Below are 17,378 nucleotides of genomic sequence, written 5' to 3' on the forward strand. Positions count from 1 at the left end.
GAGCACTTGGAATTGCTTGATAAGCATTTTCCCAAGTAACTCAAGTTTCAAAAGCAAAGAGCAATTTACTACAAAGGTTCCGTGATAGAAAGCGAAATATCACAATGAAATATAGACTATGTAAACAAAGCCAAGTGTGGCTGCAAAGGCTAAATAAAGGAGCTGCAATGGAACTTTGGAGTGGTGTTTTGCTGCTGAAAAAGGTGGTTGTACAGCCTACTTAAATTCCTCTTGAAGTTCACTTGAAGCCAAGTTAGCAAGACCTCCACTCCTTAAGATGCTACCCCTTTGATAAGGTCCAGTTGGATGCTAGAATTCCACCAATATAATGTTCAAACCCATCAAGAAATCCCAAAAAAACCGTGAGTGAGACAACAATATACTGCACCAGTTTTTTTTTTTTTTTTAATGCAAGAAAAAGATAACAGCACATGGTGGAAGACAAGCAAGGTTGAATTCTAATGAATTTTGGGCTGGAAGAAAAGGCTAGCACTCAAAAGGAACCTTGGATAGGGTCTAGAACAGATTATAAAAGCAATAAAAACACAAAATAGTGATTGAATTCTGTGCAATGCAAGTATTTGATGACAATTTAAAACTGCTTGATGAAATGCCACAATGAGCTGCAGAAATTATGTTTTTCTGGTTTTTGACTTGTAAACTAGATTGTAGGGGTAGCTATGCTTTTTATGATGGATTTATGCTTGTTTAAGCCTTGGAAGTTAACTGAAACGAGATTCCCCAGCTTTTGCCAATCCAAATGATAATTTGACACTAAAAAATAGCAAAGAGATGTTACTGCAGTTGTGAAATAAGCTGAAAATTGAGAACTGTCGTGTGCAAACTGAATGCTAAGGTGGTGAATGTTCAAGTAATAATTCCAGCAAGTTTAACTCATCATTTGCAAGGTGTGGAAGTAAAGAAACAGGCCAGACACGGTGCAGCTAGAGAATTCACTGGTGTACTACCCAAAATTGGTTTAAAATGGGTGTTTCAGCTAGTATGTTGTCGGTGGGTGTACTACCCAGTCAAACTGTTTTCAAATCACCAAATAAGGTTGTACAATCACTAGAACATCACTAAAATATGCAGCAACCCCAACACAAAGGTGTAGTTACGGATTCTACAGAATCAAAGTGAGAAAACTGCACCAAAAATGAGAAAATTTGGCTAGAAAGTGGTGGTTTCAGTGGGTGATTTCAGTGGCAGTGGTAAAAAGGCTCAAATGAGACCTCAAACAACTTCATATCATCATAGTAGAGGTGTACAAACACCTAGACAGCAAAGAAAGTGATGGCAGCAGAATATGACAAGTGCACTACCTAAAAATGAGTAAAATTTGGAGATGCAGCAGTTCAATATGACCTTGGCTCAAAATTTACCATATGAACAGTAACAAACCAATTTCAACTCCCCAAAAATGACTCCAAAAGCAATGAAAGTGATCCAAAACAGTAAGGATCTCAAAATGAGGTATACACTTGCATATTTCAAGCAAAAATGATGGCTTAAGATGTGAATTGATGTTGTGGCTGAGAAAAGAGCAAATAGACCATGAAAACAATTTTTAAATGGTCAATGAAACATGTTCAAATAGTTGTTATGGACAGAAACAAGCATAAACTCAAAATCACCTATTGAGTTGCTAATTATGCAGCAAAATGGGAGCAAACAGGAGCAGATATGAAAAACAAAAATGATTGAAAGCAAAGCTGGATGGCTCAATAACATGTATAGAATGTCTAACAACTAGATCTAACGCTAGATGATCAGCTAGAAGAATTGAAATATCCTAAGATTCACAATGAAACAGTACGGTGCAAAACTGTGAAGAACAACCCGTGACAGTTTCGGAAAATCAAATTTTAGCAACTCAAGCACTCTTTTTGAAATGCAGTGTTAAAAACATATTTCTATCACTTGAAAAACATATAGATTGATCAATTAAACTTGTCTCAAGCATTGAAATCAAGAAATCTGGACAGACATAGTGTGCTCATGATCAAACTAGAATAGAATTTTACAGAGTGTAAAAACGAGAATGTAGTCAACTCAATCATTCAATTTGCAAATCTGTGATTGAAATGAGTTGTTAAAGTTCTAGCAATGCTTTTCAACATTCAAGAAACGTGCATAAAGACTAAGAAGTGAAAATTCTGGTCTGAAACAGAAGATATGTTTGGAACCAGAGTTGACGTTAAATGCAGAGATTCTTCTCGGTCAACGTTCAAAAATTTCCTTGATCAAAGCTAGGCAATGCCTCATGGCTTTGTGTGATCAAAATTGAACGTAGAAATGCATTGACACACAACAAAAACGAAAATTAAAGCTGGAACAGAATCAAAACCGAGTGACAGTGAAAACGGCAAGGCTAATTTGCATAAGACCGTGACAGAAACGGAATGTAAAATTGGATGACGAATTGGACTCAAACAAGTGATATGCACCGATTAAAATGAGAATTAAACACTATAGAGCAGTGAATGAACAAAGAATTCACTCAACACAGAAAATACAAAGCAAACAACAATGGAACAACGATAAACATGACAGAACAACATGGAAATGAAAAAAAAATTGAAGAAAGAGCACTTAGCTCTTGAAGCGTGAGTGGAATGACTAGTTCTTGATGCCAAATGATGGAACCATCTCCAAGACTCCCTGAAGCATGCTCCAAGTCGCAGAGAATTGGCAGCGGAATGATGAAGAAGATGAAGTTTGAAATGCACGGGAGGTGTTTGTGAAAATGTGTGGAGGTGTTTGGATGGATGTCTGGTAGAATTCTAACTTGGTAGGATTTCTAAAGGGAAAAGGAGCTAGAGGAGGTGCAAGATAACAAGGCACAAGTTTGAACTTCAGAGGATAGCTGAGAATTCAACAACATTTCATTACTCCAAATCAAGTTGAATTTACAAGTGATGAAGCTCTCTATTTATAGATGAAGGAGAGCTTCTAAAACGTACTGTGCAAGCTATCCTAAAGATACATGTTCTAAAAAACAAATGAAAGAAGCTTGGAAGGCAAGCTATAATAGCTGACTCAGTAGAAAATGATGAAGACGATGAAGTTGTTGTTTCTGGCGCTGGGCGTCAGGAAGAGGGCGCTGAGCGCCAGTCCATTTCCTTTGCTTTTTGGTTTTTCTTCTTTGGCAACCTTCCTAGGTTGTATATACATGCTTTTTCTTCTTGATTAATGTCCTACAAAAGCAATGTGAATTTATTTAGTAAAGAGAAACATGCTAAGACTTTAGAAAGAAAAGATTAAGTTCTTAATCAACTTCCCTTTCATAGTCTTAGTGTAGTTGATGCTTCTCTGGATGGGAAGTCCCTTTAGGGGTTGCCATCACCAATGTATCATAAGTTGTTACCACATAAGCTCCATTGATGGGTGCAAATAAGGATCCAAAACTTGTTGAGGAAAAAGTAAAGAGAAAATATTTGTATGCATGTTATTATTCCATAAATATTCAAATATAATATTATATCATAATAAAATATTAAAGATTTGTTCAGGACAGTTAAGTCCCTTGAAGGTTTGTTGATATTTAGGGTAATTAAGTCCCTACAGGTTTATGGTTGTTAACCTTTTAATTCCAGCCGCTGTAGGGTAGTGTAGTCCCTGTAGGTCTGTTGCTGTTTGCCTATGTTAGGACAGATGTTTCCTAAAGGCTTGTCGCTATTTAGGACAGTTAAGTCCCTTGAAGTTTTGTTGTTGTTCGCCACTATTGATGGCAATTCAATCCCTGTAGTTTGTTGCTATTCGCCACTGTAGGCCCTTCATTTGTTCTTGCAGTTTGTTGTTGTTTGCTGCTGCAAGTCACCATCCTGAAGTTGAAGTTCACCCTCGTCCATTACTGTTCAAGTTTAAGTTTGTCCAAGTTGGTTTATTGGGTTTATTGAGTTTTTCTATTCCAAGCTTGGTTCATACTATCTAGTATGATCCAGCTTGAGGGGGAGTGTTGTAATTTGAGATAATATCTTTTAGAATCTTCCTAATTAGAGGAAATAGATACATAATCTTTTATTTTATTTTATTTTTTCAAGATTTCCTAGTTTCCCTATTTCCCTTTTTAGGAGAATTAGATTGCTACAAATAAAGGGTATCAGAATGTATTTTTCATGATTTGAATAATAAATCAGTATTATTTTCCACACAAATCTTGAGCATGGACTTTATAGAAAGGTGGTAAGATCCTACAAGTGCTTTGATTGCTCCTTCTATTTAAAGAGGGTCTCTTCATTGATAAGAAGGAAAGATCCACCTAGAAAGACTCTTTGATGTTCAAGTCAATAAGAGAGTTAGTATCTATTATATGAGAATAATTATCAAGTATCAAGTGTGGCATGAGTATCCCTTGAGGGTTACTGCTATGTTTATAAGATCAAAATTGGTTGTGGTCCTATGTCCCTATTAGAATAATATTTATCTAGGGATATAATAATAGTATAATAATAATAGTAGAAGGATAAATAATAACCAACATATTTACTAAAATTTAGTTATAATATATAAACATAGTTCAAATAAATGTATGTTTGGATTGCTTTATAATGAAGATCTTTAAATGAGCTTATTGAATTGTTCACTTAATATGTTTTTTAACCATAAGAACACATAATTTTCAAATAAAGCATAACTTTAAAATCAAAATGTATAGTTTTTTTTTAGTATAAAATTTTCTTATTTTATTTATGTTGAGAGAATATAATATAGAATAAATAGATAGTTAAATGATAACAGTCCCTATATACAATCGTGTGTATATATATATATATATATATATATATATAAAGTAAAATTATTTGAACTAACATTCAATTCTTTTATTTTTGTTTTTGTGGAAGTGTTTGACCGATTGTATTATCTATTATTTTATCTCTATTTTAGATGTTATTCTTTTCTTTATAGACTTTTTCTTTGTTTTCTATTTTTTTTTTTCTTATTATTGATTTTATTTACTTCTAATAAGTCAAATGTAATGTTTTATTCATGACTAGTGAGTAAAAATTTGTTAGTAACTATACCAAATTCTTTTTAATTCTAATTCAAAAATTTTAATTGTGTACAAAATCGTTAGCACTAATACCAAAATATTTTAGTTATAACTTAAAATTTCAACTAGGTGAGTAAAAAATTGTTAGCACCAATACCAATACCAAATTATTTTAGTTTCAACTCAAAATTCCAACTGAGTAAAAAATTGTTACCACCAATATCAAATTCTTTTAGTTTTAACTCATAAATTTCAATTAAGTTTATTTCAAAGGATGTTCATCAAGTTGATTGTGCTGCTTTATGGGCATATGTCGTATTTATTAGACAAAAAGAATAGAAGGAGGGGAAACAAGAGATGGTCTAGTATTTTTTTTTCAAAAAAGTTTTATAAGTTCTTATTCTATAGTAATTATTTATTGAAAATAATGAGTTTGAAATTAGTGTCTGTTTAAAATAGAGTTAAACCTAAGCACATTGCCCGCGGAAGTTATACATGTAAATTTTTCATTAAAAAGAAGGAAGAGTGTTCCTTTAAAGAAGGTATTAAACATAGAGGACAGAGACAAACTCAACACTCTCATACATGTATTATGTGTCTTCATATATCAATTATTTTATTCCTTCCAAATATAATGTATTGAGGACAATTCTATTGCGACTTTATTTCAACCTTTGCTTCAAAAGCTAGCATTGAAACTTCTTTTTATAACCTTGTTCATCATCTTGTTCAAAAATAAACTGTAGTACCTATTCAATCATTCACTAGTTAAAAGGAAATTAATCAGTTGAATCCTAAAAGAGTATGCACACACTAATCTGCAACTTTTGGCTAGGAAGAATGAAGAATATAACCATAGAAACACTAAGATAGGCTTTGATGATGTTGGAAACCTTAGAGTGGCAACATTATTCCTATGATACTCAAAAAGGGGATGAAATTGACATTATTCCTATTTCTAGGCAACAGAGAACAAGTAGTGATTTACAATATTCATTTTACATTTAACAATGTTTAAAACTATAATTTGTCATTTCTAATTCATATATACAATTGAGTTTAAATATTTAACATATTTAATTAGAATAATATCTATTAATGATTGTTCAATTGTGGTACGATTTAAAATAAGTTACAATAACATCATATATTTTTCAATATAAAATGAATCTTGTATCAAATGCATGTTATGTCCTATGATTATAAATATGTGTCGTATCTAATATTTTCCTATCCGTGTATCTTAACTTTTGAGTATATGTGAACGTAGACCTTGAAGCACTTAATCTTATTAAAATTATTGTGTTTTTATTTCTATTCTTATTTGTTGATAGATTGTTTAGTTTTTGGACTAAGATGCATGAGTGGACTAGTGTTATTTGAGTGGGTTGCTTAGTTTTTTAGCTAAAGAACCAATCAAAACTCATTTTCATATTTATTTTTTATAAACTCATGTGATTTTATTTATGTTTTAGGTTAATTCTTTTTAAGTTTTCTAATCTTCCTTAAGTCATTATAGTGGTCAGTGGAGTTTTAATTCTAGTGGAGATTTAATGCTTTCAATAATTAATTTTCAAATGAAAAATAAAGGCATTGTGGGAATTAATTCCTTAGTTGAAAGTTTAGAAGGAAGCTTAGAATAGTAGGAGAAAACTATTTAACTTCAGAAGAGTCGGAAATGGAATGAAATATGAATTTTTCTCCACTTTGAAAGCTTGACATAGTGAGCATTGGGCAAAAAGCTTAACCTGTTCGTGTCAAGATGGATTTGTACAATGAAAGGAAAAAATTACAAAAAGAAAGACAAAGAAGTTCTTAGACAATAAAATTGTTCTTGATTGATCTGGTAGGTTCAAAAATCTCAAATTACTGAGGAATCAAGATTAGGTTAAAGGCAATTTATATTCATCCTTTTCTCTTAACCCACTAAAATACCTTTCAAGAACAAAATTGAAAGAAAACAACCATGTTCCAATAAGTTTATATACATCAGTTGAAAATGTGTATTGAAGAAGAAAAACGAAGAAGTCTCTTAATTTTTTTAAAGCAAGTAACCTCAGATCTTTGAACACACTACAAGCAAAAAAAAGCAAGGCAGGCACCAGCAAGAAAATTGAAGTTGTAAATTGCCATACAGAGTAAATTTACGTAAGAAAAGATTTACATATTAAACTTCAGATAGAATCAGCTGTACAGTGAAAACACAGTTTTTTTGGTGAAAGGGCGAGGGGTGAAACAATTCAAGGTACAAAATAAAACTCTTAAAAGCTGATCAACAGAATTGGTTGACATAAAACTTAAAAACCCCAAACCACTAAAACAACTCTTATAACTCTTAAAAACTTTACAAAAACCACTAAGAACCCCAAACCGGTCACCCGGTTGACATAAGCATAGTAAAAGGTTAACAGAATTGGTTCCTTCCGCCTGTCGTTTCTTGCAAGATCCAATGTGAAAATCCAGACAGAATTTCCAAGGTTGTTGGCTTCTTTTGTAGCTGTTGCAGAAGGGTGCTGAGTTAAGAATTCCCAATTGATAAACCAATATACAGGACTAGTCTGCATGCATATCCATGGCAGAATCATTGGAGCTCACTACTATTGATTCCCTGCCTTGCTGAGAAAGAAAGCCAAGTTCAGTGTTCCGGTTTCCATTCCCCATGAAGGGACCATTGCTGTAGGATCCTCCCTCACCGATTTGATAATGTTGAAGGCTTCGGCGTATTGGACTTGACAAGGCATTTGAAAACACAGAATTCTTCGGTTGATTTTCACCAGATTCGGCACGAAGTCCTTGTGCAGCTATAGTTTGGCCAGAAGACGCTGAAGTGATGGGAAAGCCCAAGCTGGGCATATGCAATGTTGGTTGTGACTGGTGGTGTTGCAGTGGTGCTCTAGGTGACATAGATGGCTCTTCACAATAATCCAGCTCATTCTGCAAGAGGAATGGACTTTCATATGCCTTAAAATCCAAATCATCAATAATTTTGAAAAAGTGTGTATTACAAATGGCAAAATTGACACTACATGTCATTTGCAATGTTACTCTAGTTATTCCGATGAAGTTCAATATTCACAGCCATGGAGTATAATTAGGATTACATCAGTATGATGAAACTATCCTTTGAATTTATAGGGTACTTTGTAATCACAAACCTTCTAAAGCCTACAGGGGGATTAAAAGAATTTATACAATTGTGCTTGAATATTTGAAATAGCATATGTATACTAATATACTTCACCTGTTATATAAGTACAGAAGATGAAATATGGGGGGAGCTAAACAGCTTTTATTAATACATCTTAATAAGCAACATTTCAAACAAATGAATAAACTAGACTATTTCATGGTAGTAAGTATACTGTGATACACACGATACGAACCATACCATACATGATATGAATTGTACAATTCGATACTATTCTTTTCCCCCACCAGACTAATAAATAAAGAATTTCATCTTTTTTTTTAGTTTTATCTTTTTCTCCTACCTTGAGAAAAGGAAATAAAGCATTCGCATTAACGTCCTAATTATAATTTTCTGAAAAGTAACCATCTTGATTTTATATATCATATACAAAAATATATGATAGATTCATTTCTATAGAATCTTGGTAAAAGTTTTTTCTTTCTTATCTTCTAAGTTCTTATAAGTAAAGAGAAAATATTTTCTATCTTTGGGATTTGATGCTGCTTAAAATATCAGGAGATCCACTTTATTGTTTTTACTCTTGGATCACTCTTGTATCATTCGAATAGTTCTCAGAATCGCATGAATTGAAATTCTTGTTTCTTTTGTCCCCTAAATCATGTTGAATTTGCATTTGGGTTTTCCTTGAAATGGGTTGGGTCATGCAAACAAGTTTGGTAAAAAACATAAATTTAGTTTCTTTTAAACCATGAAATAAACAAAAAATAGGTGGTAATGGTTCCTCTGTGCTTCTCCAATCATCAGCAGAAATTGTGTAAAAGAGCAGGAACTGCAATGCGACAACAGGAGGACCGGGACAGTGGGAAGAGCGGTGGAAGATTGTGGACAGCAAAATAAGGGAATGAGGAAACGCAAGAGCTGCGGAACAAAAATGGTTATAGGAATTTTCATATCACATTTTTTGTAAGGCTGTGTTACTGAAATTGTGTAGTAAATAAATACATGAATACAACCATTCTTTTTGACTGAGGTTGTTTTGTTATTAATTGTATCTTTGCATGTTTATAAATCTTATATATTTAAGTATATCTTACATTTTTTAGTGTTTGTGAATCATGAATCTTACGATCCACAAACTTTCCGGTACATAATTTGTACCTCAATTTAACTACCATTATTTTATATTATAAAAAACATTAGTGAGTATATCAATCTGTTAGACAATTAAAAGACTGTTAGAGGAGAGAGATTAGTCTGTTAGAGGAGAGAGACTAGTTTGTTAGAGGAGAGAGTATAAATAAACAAAGAGAATAGAGGGAGGGGATATCAGATGATTTTCTTGCCTTTGGGTAGAGACTGGATCGTTCCAGTGGAGGAAGGGAGGCTTCCTTGAGAAAATACTTGCTTGTTATTATGCTCTTTCTTACTTTACAGAATTAATAAAATTCATATTCATACAATTGCTTCTTTGTTGTTGAGTGGGTTTGAGAAGATTATCATCTGTTATGGTCCCTGAGTAAAGGAACCTAACAGATTTGGTCCGACCTGTCGGATCTGTTCGAAGGGAAGAGGAGTGAGATGTAGCGGAGAAGAATGGAGGGACAAATGGCTGTGAAATCAATGGTGGAAGAGTTGAAGGCGGAAATAAGAGTGATGAGTCTCGAGTTCCGAAGAGCTTTCAGACGACGCTATGGGAATTGAGAACGAAGCTTCAAGGGGAGTCGTAATTTTGTCAATGCCGATAGAGAGCGACGATCACCGGAGAGTTCGGAGGAGGAATCGGAAGACAACCGTAGCAAAGTACAACGCAGCTGGACGAAGCGCGTTGAGCTACCAACTTTTGAAGGTACTGACCCCACGAGTTGGGTCGCAAAGGACGAAATGTTTTGAGATGCAGAGCGTAACGAAGAAGGAGAAGATGAAGTTGGTTTATATATGTATGGAGGGAGGCGTGAGCTACTGGTTCCGCTTCTGGAGGAAGAAAACCAAACACCCAACATGGAAGCTGTTTATAGAGGCACTGACGCGAAGGTTCGACGGACTGAACCGGGGCACCATTTTTGAGAAATTGGTTGTCGTGCCACAAACGAGAAGCGTTGATGCGTACATCCAAGAGTTCGAGTTTTTGGTGGCGTAGGCAGCGAGAGTGAATGAGGAGCAATTACTGGAATATTTTTTCACTGGGTTGCAGGAAGGACTGCAAAATCTGGTGAGGCCGCACGATCCACGAGATCCGTTGACGGCGATGGAGCGAGCTCGAGACGTCGAACAGGCTGGGTTGGGATCGTGAGGGAGTGGCGGAACGGGAGGACATGGGAAAGATATTCCGCTAGTTCTGGGACAGTCGCGGAAACATATCGAGAGTCATCGGAGGCATCCGTGAACGCTAACGGAGGGCATGGCTCAAAGAAGGAGGACATCTCCAATAATACGAGCTCCAAAGTAGGTAGCAGCGGAGGGGGAAACAACCCAGGCCGTGGGGTAAGAACTCTACCCTATCCAGAATATATTAAGAGACATGAAGAAGGACGTTGCTTCCACCGTGGCGGACCTTACAGTCCTGGCCATCGTTGTGCAGAGAGAAGCATGTGTGTCATGATATTGGGTGAGGAGAATGGAGAAGACGAAATAGAGGAGAACGCCGAGATGGAACAAACGACGATGGAACTGTCGGGGTTGTTTGTCGAAGGACTCACGCAATCTAATACTATGAAGCTGCAAGGCTGGATAGAAGGGAGGAGAGTTCTAGTATTAATTGACAACGGAGCTAGTCATAGTTTTATATGCATTAGTTTGGTGAAAGAATTGGGTTTGGAAACCACCAACACACGTCTTTATAAAGTGTGCTTGGGAGATGGGCAAAAGAAAGTGACCAGTGGGTCTTGCACAGGAGTCCCTGTGAAATTAGATAGTTTGGAAGTCAAAGATAACTTGTATTTCTCTGAGTTAGGCGATGTGGATGTGATATTAGGAATCACTTGGTTAGCTTCCCTAGGAGAGATTAAAGTGGATTGGGGCCAGCTCATTATGAAGGTGAAGCAGGAAGGGAAAGATGTGGAGATAAAAGGAGATCCCACCTTAACACATAGAAGGGTGACACCCGAAGTTCTCTTAAAAGAAAAAGAGATAGAAACCATGCCTTTAAGTTGGGGCTTAAGCCAAGTAGAAATGATTGAAGGAGACGGGGAAGCAGAAAGAGTAGCACCAGTGCAGGAAGCGAGATTGCAACAGATTTTGGCAGAGTTCAAGGGGGTGTTTCAAGAACCCAAGGGCTGCCACCTAAGAGGAAAATATACCATCGAATTCCGTTGAAGGAAGATAGACTTCAAATTCAAATTAACTCAGTACAGTATGTGCGCGCAATGGAGGTTTTGTACACAAAGCTCCATGACAAATATACCGAAGTCAAGACTAAGAAACTATCTGATTTGGAACACCTTAACGACGAACAACAACTTAAATTCTTCAATTGTTTGTCCACTGCAAGAGATGTCATAAAGCACTTGAAGATCGAGAAGGAAGAGCTTCTTGGACAAGTCAATGATTTGCGAGTCGAGCTCGCTTCGCTAAATGCTGCCAAAGACAACCAGTTAGCGGACTATCAGATGCTTTTGAGGAAGGAAAGCCACAAAAATGAAATTTTTTCAGAAGTGAAGAAATTACAGCAGCTTTGCCAAGAAGGAGCATATCATGATTTGAATAATAGCATAAGGATCGTAGCTGTAGGAGCCCATCAAGTGGAGGGAGCTTTACCAACTGAACTGCAGGATGACAAACCCATGTACACCCCCTCTGAAAGTATTACAGTCCAGGAACCAGCAGCAGCAAGGGGAGGAGAAACCCAAGTTTTAAATACAATGGCAAGAGGGTGGTTTTGATGGTGCTATTAGGAATAGGAATATTACATCCGGCAGCAGTTCCTGACTTCAACCTTGAGGGTAATGTTAGACAATTAAAAGTCTGTTAGAGGAGAGAGATTAGTCTGTTAGAGGAGAGAGACTAGTTTGTTAGAGGAGAGAGTATAAATAAACAAAGAGAATAGAGGGATGGGATATCTGATAATTTTCTTGCCTTTGGGTAGAGACTGGATCGTTCCAGTGGTGGAAGGGAGGCTTCCTCAGGGAAATACTTGCTTGTTATTTTGTTCTTTCTTTACAAAATTAATAAAATTCATATTCATACAATTGCTTCTTTGTTGTTGAGTGGGTTTGAGAAGATTGTCATCTGTTACGGTCCTAAGTAAAGGAACCTAACACAATCTCAAGAATTTAAGAAATTAACAATTAACATTCATTCATAGCTCAAACTTGACATGCAAAAAAGACCATAGAGAGAAAGAAAATTGCCAAAGAGAGGTCAATGACATGGCCCTTGCTATGGAGACCAAATTGAATAATTAAGCAAGCATCCCTACCAGTTTCTTTCCCTGTGTGCAAAATAACACTCTGCTGATCAGTTAGGTTACTTTATGCAAATAACCTAATTGAGACTCTCTCCTCACCACAACTCTCGAATAAAGAATGGAAAAGTACGTATGTATGTATTAATGGTGTATGAGTGAATAAGAATACAAGAAACATCCCAAGGAAGCCTAATCTTCCTCCACTGGAAAATATCCAATCTAAACCCTAAACAAACTCTATGATAAAATCCCCCTCTCCCCTATTATGTAAGTATTTATACTCTTTCTCTCCTAACAACTAACCAACTTTCTCTCTATTGAATTCCCTCCTAACATAAATTTTCTACCATTCGGTATTAGCCATTATATATCGTTCGGTCCTACGATCCCTCTTTTATTCCTAACATTACTCCACCCGTCAAAATCAACCTTGTCGTCAAGGTTGAAGTTAGGGAATTGTTATTTGCCGTAATATTCCTCTTCCCAAGTGACGCCCTCCGATTCAAGTCTGGAGGCTTGGGTGGTGGCAAATCCTTCTCCAATATCTTCCATTCTTCTCAAATTCTATTAACTTCCAGCATTTCATAAATGGACTTAGCAAGGGAAGATTCAGCTAACCTCACTGCATCAAGTTTCTTTATTATATCCCTCACTTCATGAGTTTCGGTGTCTAACTGTCCCCATGCAACTTCCAATGCTTCTACCTCAGCAATATAATCCTTTCCAGTGCTCAAAATGTCAATTATGCTAACAACTTCTCTTAGTCCACTCATCATTGTACCACCAACAATATCTGGTTGCTCTTGGCAGGTTGCCCACTCAGTCACAACATAGGCAACACCAAACGCTTGCATAGCAAGATGGCAGGCCCTTTCAGGTGAATTCATTATCTTATAATAAAACAAAGAGAAATTTAGAGCCAAACCCAAACGAATAGGATGTGTAAGTTGTAATTCACTCTCAACAGTGGTAACAACTGTCTGATATGCTTTAAGTGACTGCTATGCTACCTCTATTTTTTCATTACCAGCTTTGAATTCTACCCAATACCGGTAATAGTCTTCTTTCATCTTATAATAAAACATTGTGGACTCCGCAATATTAGTGGATGGAATAAGATGCTCATTTAAAATTATCATAATATCACTGCAAGTGTTAGACAACTCCAACTCAACCTTGTGCCTATAATCCCTTATAGGCTTAACATTCAACTCATTCCCTTTTGACTCCTCTTTCTGCTCTATCGATGACAAGATCCTCCATAAAACTCTCCGTGACCCCACCACATTTTGTATCCAACAGAGAACAAGTTCCTCTCTTCCACACTCCGGTCAACGTCCAGCTTCACCACCTTCTTCATGGCATCCACCATTTATGCACACTTGTTTTGTTCTGTTTCTTCACTGCTTTCGGTGTGTGCAGTACACCGAATCTTGAGGCCATATTCTAAACCATCTTCAAGAGACATTTTCATTGCTTGTTCACCTTTCTGAGCAACACCTAATACCATGTCATCCATAGTGGTATTATAATCAGCTTCAAGTGCTTCATCCATATTTGCAGAAACTTTTTGTTCTGTGACTATGTCATAAAAACGGCAATCACTGTTCACCACTGTCAACTCAAGGCCCAACTGAGCAAAAATTAACAAGGACGGATCTGGTCTTCGCTCAGTGGCCACATCAGCCTCAACACCCATCATAATGCTGGTTCTAAGATCTACAGGGACAGAAAATGAGGAGTGATCTGGTTTTCCCAATGCTTGTGGCACCAGAATTTCTAACTCCTGGATGTCCTCGTTGACGCTCCCCTCCTGTTCTTCGCTGCCAGCTCCTCACGAACAGTGCCCCGATTTAGTCCGCCAAACCTCCACGTCAGAGCATCAGTAAACATCTTCCAAGTCGGATGCATGGTTTTCTTTCGCCAGAACTGGAACAAAAAGCTCGCTAAACCTCCCTCCATGCATCTATAAACGAGCTTCATCTTCTCCTTCTCCGTCACGCTCTGTTGGTCAAAGAATTTCTCTACCGGTGCGATCCAGCCCATAGGATTCGCACCATCAAATGTAGGTAGTTCAACCTGCTTCCTCCAATTGCGTCGAACTTCTCCTATGTCTTCTTCCGATTTCTCCTCTGAGTTTTCCGGCTGTCGTAGTTCGCATCCAGCATTGACGGAATCACGACTTCCTTCTGGTTCCTGGTTCCTGGTTCGTCGTCCATGAGCTCGTTGGAACTCAAGAGTTATCGCTTGCACCCCCGCCTTCACTTCCTCCATTGACGACTCCATCGCCGCCATTCGTCCTTCTAATGCGTTTACTTTTCCCTCCATTCTCCTCCGAAACAGATCCAACAGGTCGGACCAATTTGTTAGGTTACTTTATGCAAATAACCTAATCGAGACCCTCTTCTCACCACAACTCTCGAACAAAGAATGGAAAAGTATGTATGTATTAATGGTGTATGAGTGAATCAGAATACAAGAATCACCCCAAGGAAGCCTAATCTTCCTCCACTGGAAAATATCCAGTCTAAACCCTGAACAAACTCTGATAAAATCCCCCTCTCCCCTATTCTGTAAGTATTTACTCTCTCTCTCCTAACAACTAACCAACTTTCTCTCTATTGAATTCCCTCCTAACATAAACTTTCTACCGTTCGGTATTAGCCACTATATATCGTTCGATCCTACGCTCCCTCTTTTATTCCTAACATGATCCTAGCTGGTTTATAGACTGACTATATGAAGCCTTTTGTTCTGTGAGGCTTGGTTCAGAAAGCTTATAAATTAACAACCTCAAGTGAAAAATTTAGCCCATGATCCAGCCAATAGTCCATTACAAGGTTATAAGAAGCAGTCTATCCACAATCCCACAATCCCACATGTTGTTGCATTGGCCATATATCCCTGCAATTTTGTATTTATCGTGCATGTAATTGCAATGCTACCACAACCACAACTTTAAAATCATTGATATAAGAAATAATGTCTGAACTAAACCGGTTTTTCTGATTTGTTGGCCTTTCATAAGTCATTATCTCAGTTTGCTACAGAACAATCCCCAATCCCAACAGAACAAGCATACACAATAATAATATATTATATGCGAAAGGAGGAAATGCCAATCCAACCTGAATGTAGTTGAGTACATCAACTGTTGCAACCCTTGATCCTCCTTCTTGTTGTCTCCAAATCCACTGATAAAGATTTTCCTGAAATCAGAACATGCCGCAGCGAAAATATAAACATGGTCAAGACCCCAAACACAAGAGCGAAGCATATACTAGACACACGAATGATTATGCTGCAGTTACAACTCGAAAAGTGGAACCAGCAAAAGTTTTGATTCACAACACGAAAGAAAATATATATAACGATACCTACTCGCAGCTGCACAACCAATCGACATACATGAAAGATGAGATAAACAGCACGATAAATATCATTAAAAATGAGGTCAAATAAGGGAGTCAAAACAATTCCACCAATCAATAAGAAAACATTAGTTAAAAAAAGAGAACCATTAATCAATAAACAACAACAAAAAAATGCAAAGATATCAAAGCTCCAACTTGTTCAAATAATGTATACTATTGTTCAGTTAAAATGAATACAAGCAACAGAACAGAAGAAAAAAAAACCATTCCACATCTTCAAATCCCCCACAATAGCTCTCATAACGGGACAAATAAAAGCACAACAAAAAAAAAATTCATCCAAATCCAATCTACCCGATTTCAAAATCAAACACAAAAACATATTTAAATTTTAAAAAATACCAAAAAAAATACTATGTTCTCTATTTAACCAACCAACACAAAATCCCAACAATCTAAACTCCCAAAAACCCTTCAAAAGAAGACCCAAATAAAAGGAAAAAAAAAATCAAATCCAAATTCCACTTTCCCAACAACAAAAAGCCCTTTTTTCTTTCTTAGCAAAATGGAAAAGCACAAGAAACAACGGAAAAGGGGCAGGCTTTATTACGAGGGCGTGGCGTTCGCCGGCGTTGAAGGAGAGCTTCTGGTGGTTCATGGTGTGCGTGTAGAGCTGGGAGAGGGAATTGGCGGCGGTACAGAATGAGGCGTAGAGGGTCCGATCGACCTCGTCGAGGCTGGTGGTGATGGACTTGCGCTTCTTGGCCATGGCGGAATCGGTGGAGAGAGCGTTAGGGTGGTTCCTTGAGATCAGAGATTTGGGTGACAAAGGTTGGTGTTAGCGGTGGCAAAGGAAGGGAGTGTTTGGGTGCACTTTTACAGAGGAAAGAAAAGGTTGGGAAGGAGAGAGAACAAAAGCTACATGCAGTGCCCCCATTGATGGAAAATATTTATAAACTTTTATATCTCATTTTTTTTTTATTTCTAAATTATAGTAAATACTTATATTTAAACTAATTAAAAATGGAATAAAATACAAACATGTTTTAAATGAAATTTATTTTAAATATGTGATAAAAATATGAGAGGGGGAAAAATATGATGAATTTTGAATTTGGTTTGAAATGTATTCAAATTAGAATAGATGTTTGGGTTTGGAAATTGTGTTTATATCTAAAACATTTAGTTTAAACTGAAGCAGCAGGTTGTGAATTATTTATTGATTAAATTAGTCAAGTTTTATTATACAAGTATTTTTTAGTATCTCATTTATAATTCAATCAAATATTTTTTTAATAAGTTATGTTTACTTAATTTAAATATTTTTTTTTTTACTCTTAATCACTTTTGGTTAATTTCATTCAAATATTTTTATAATTCAGTTTTACTTAATTAAGTATTTTCTTTACAAATTACTTCTAGCTTATATAAACATAAAGTTTCAGTAATCAACAAATC

General features: G+C 36.4%; 1 protein-coding gene and 1 pseudogene across 1 annotated transcript; both read right to left on the minus strand.

Annotated features, from left to right (window-relative positions):
- Positions 1 to 7,136: 7,136 nt before the first annotated feature.
- LOC106773249 lies at positions 7,137 to 16,849 on the minus strand. Its single transcript, XM_014659961.2, has 3 exons — positions 16,531 to 16,849; positions 15,675 to 15,755; positions 7,137 to 7,927 (listed from the first exon to the last, which is right to left on the minus strand). The coding sequence occupies exons 1-3, from the start codon at positions 16,687 to 16,689 to the stop codon at positions 7,547 to 7,549; spliced, it is 621 nt and encodes a 206-aa protein (XP_014515447.1). The 5' UTR covers positions 16,690 to 16,849; the 3' UTR covers positions 7,137 to 7,546.
- LOC106779886 lies at positions 13,080 to 13,930 on the minus strand (annotated as a pseudogene).
- Positions 16,850 to 17,378: the final 529 nt, after the last annotated feature.

This window comes from Vigna radiata, chromosome 1 (assembly GCF_000741045.1).
Source record: "Vigna radiata var. radiata cultivar VC1973A chromosome 1, Vradiata_ver6, whole genome shotgun sequence".
Classification (NCBI taxonomy): domain Eukaryota; kingdom Viridiplantae; phylum Streptophyta; class Magnoliopsida; order Fabales; family Fabaceae; genus Vigna; species Vigna radiata.

Coding starts and splice junctions, on each gene's coding strand:
- LOC106773249 (XM_014659961.2), bottom strand. CDS start 16,689: ATGGCCAAGAAGCGCAAGTCCATCACCACCAGCCTCGACGAGGTCGAT. Junction 15,756..16,530: donor CCGGCGAACGCCACGCCCTC/GTAATAAAGCCT, acceptor TTCTGATTTCAG/GAAAATCTTTATCAGTGGAT. Junction 7,928..15,674: donor ATGTACTCAACTACATTCAG/GTTGGATTGGCA, acceptor TTCCTCTTGCAG/AATGAGCTGGATTATTGTGA.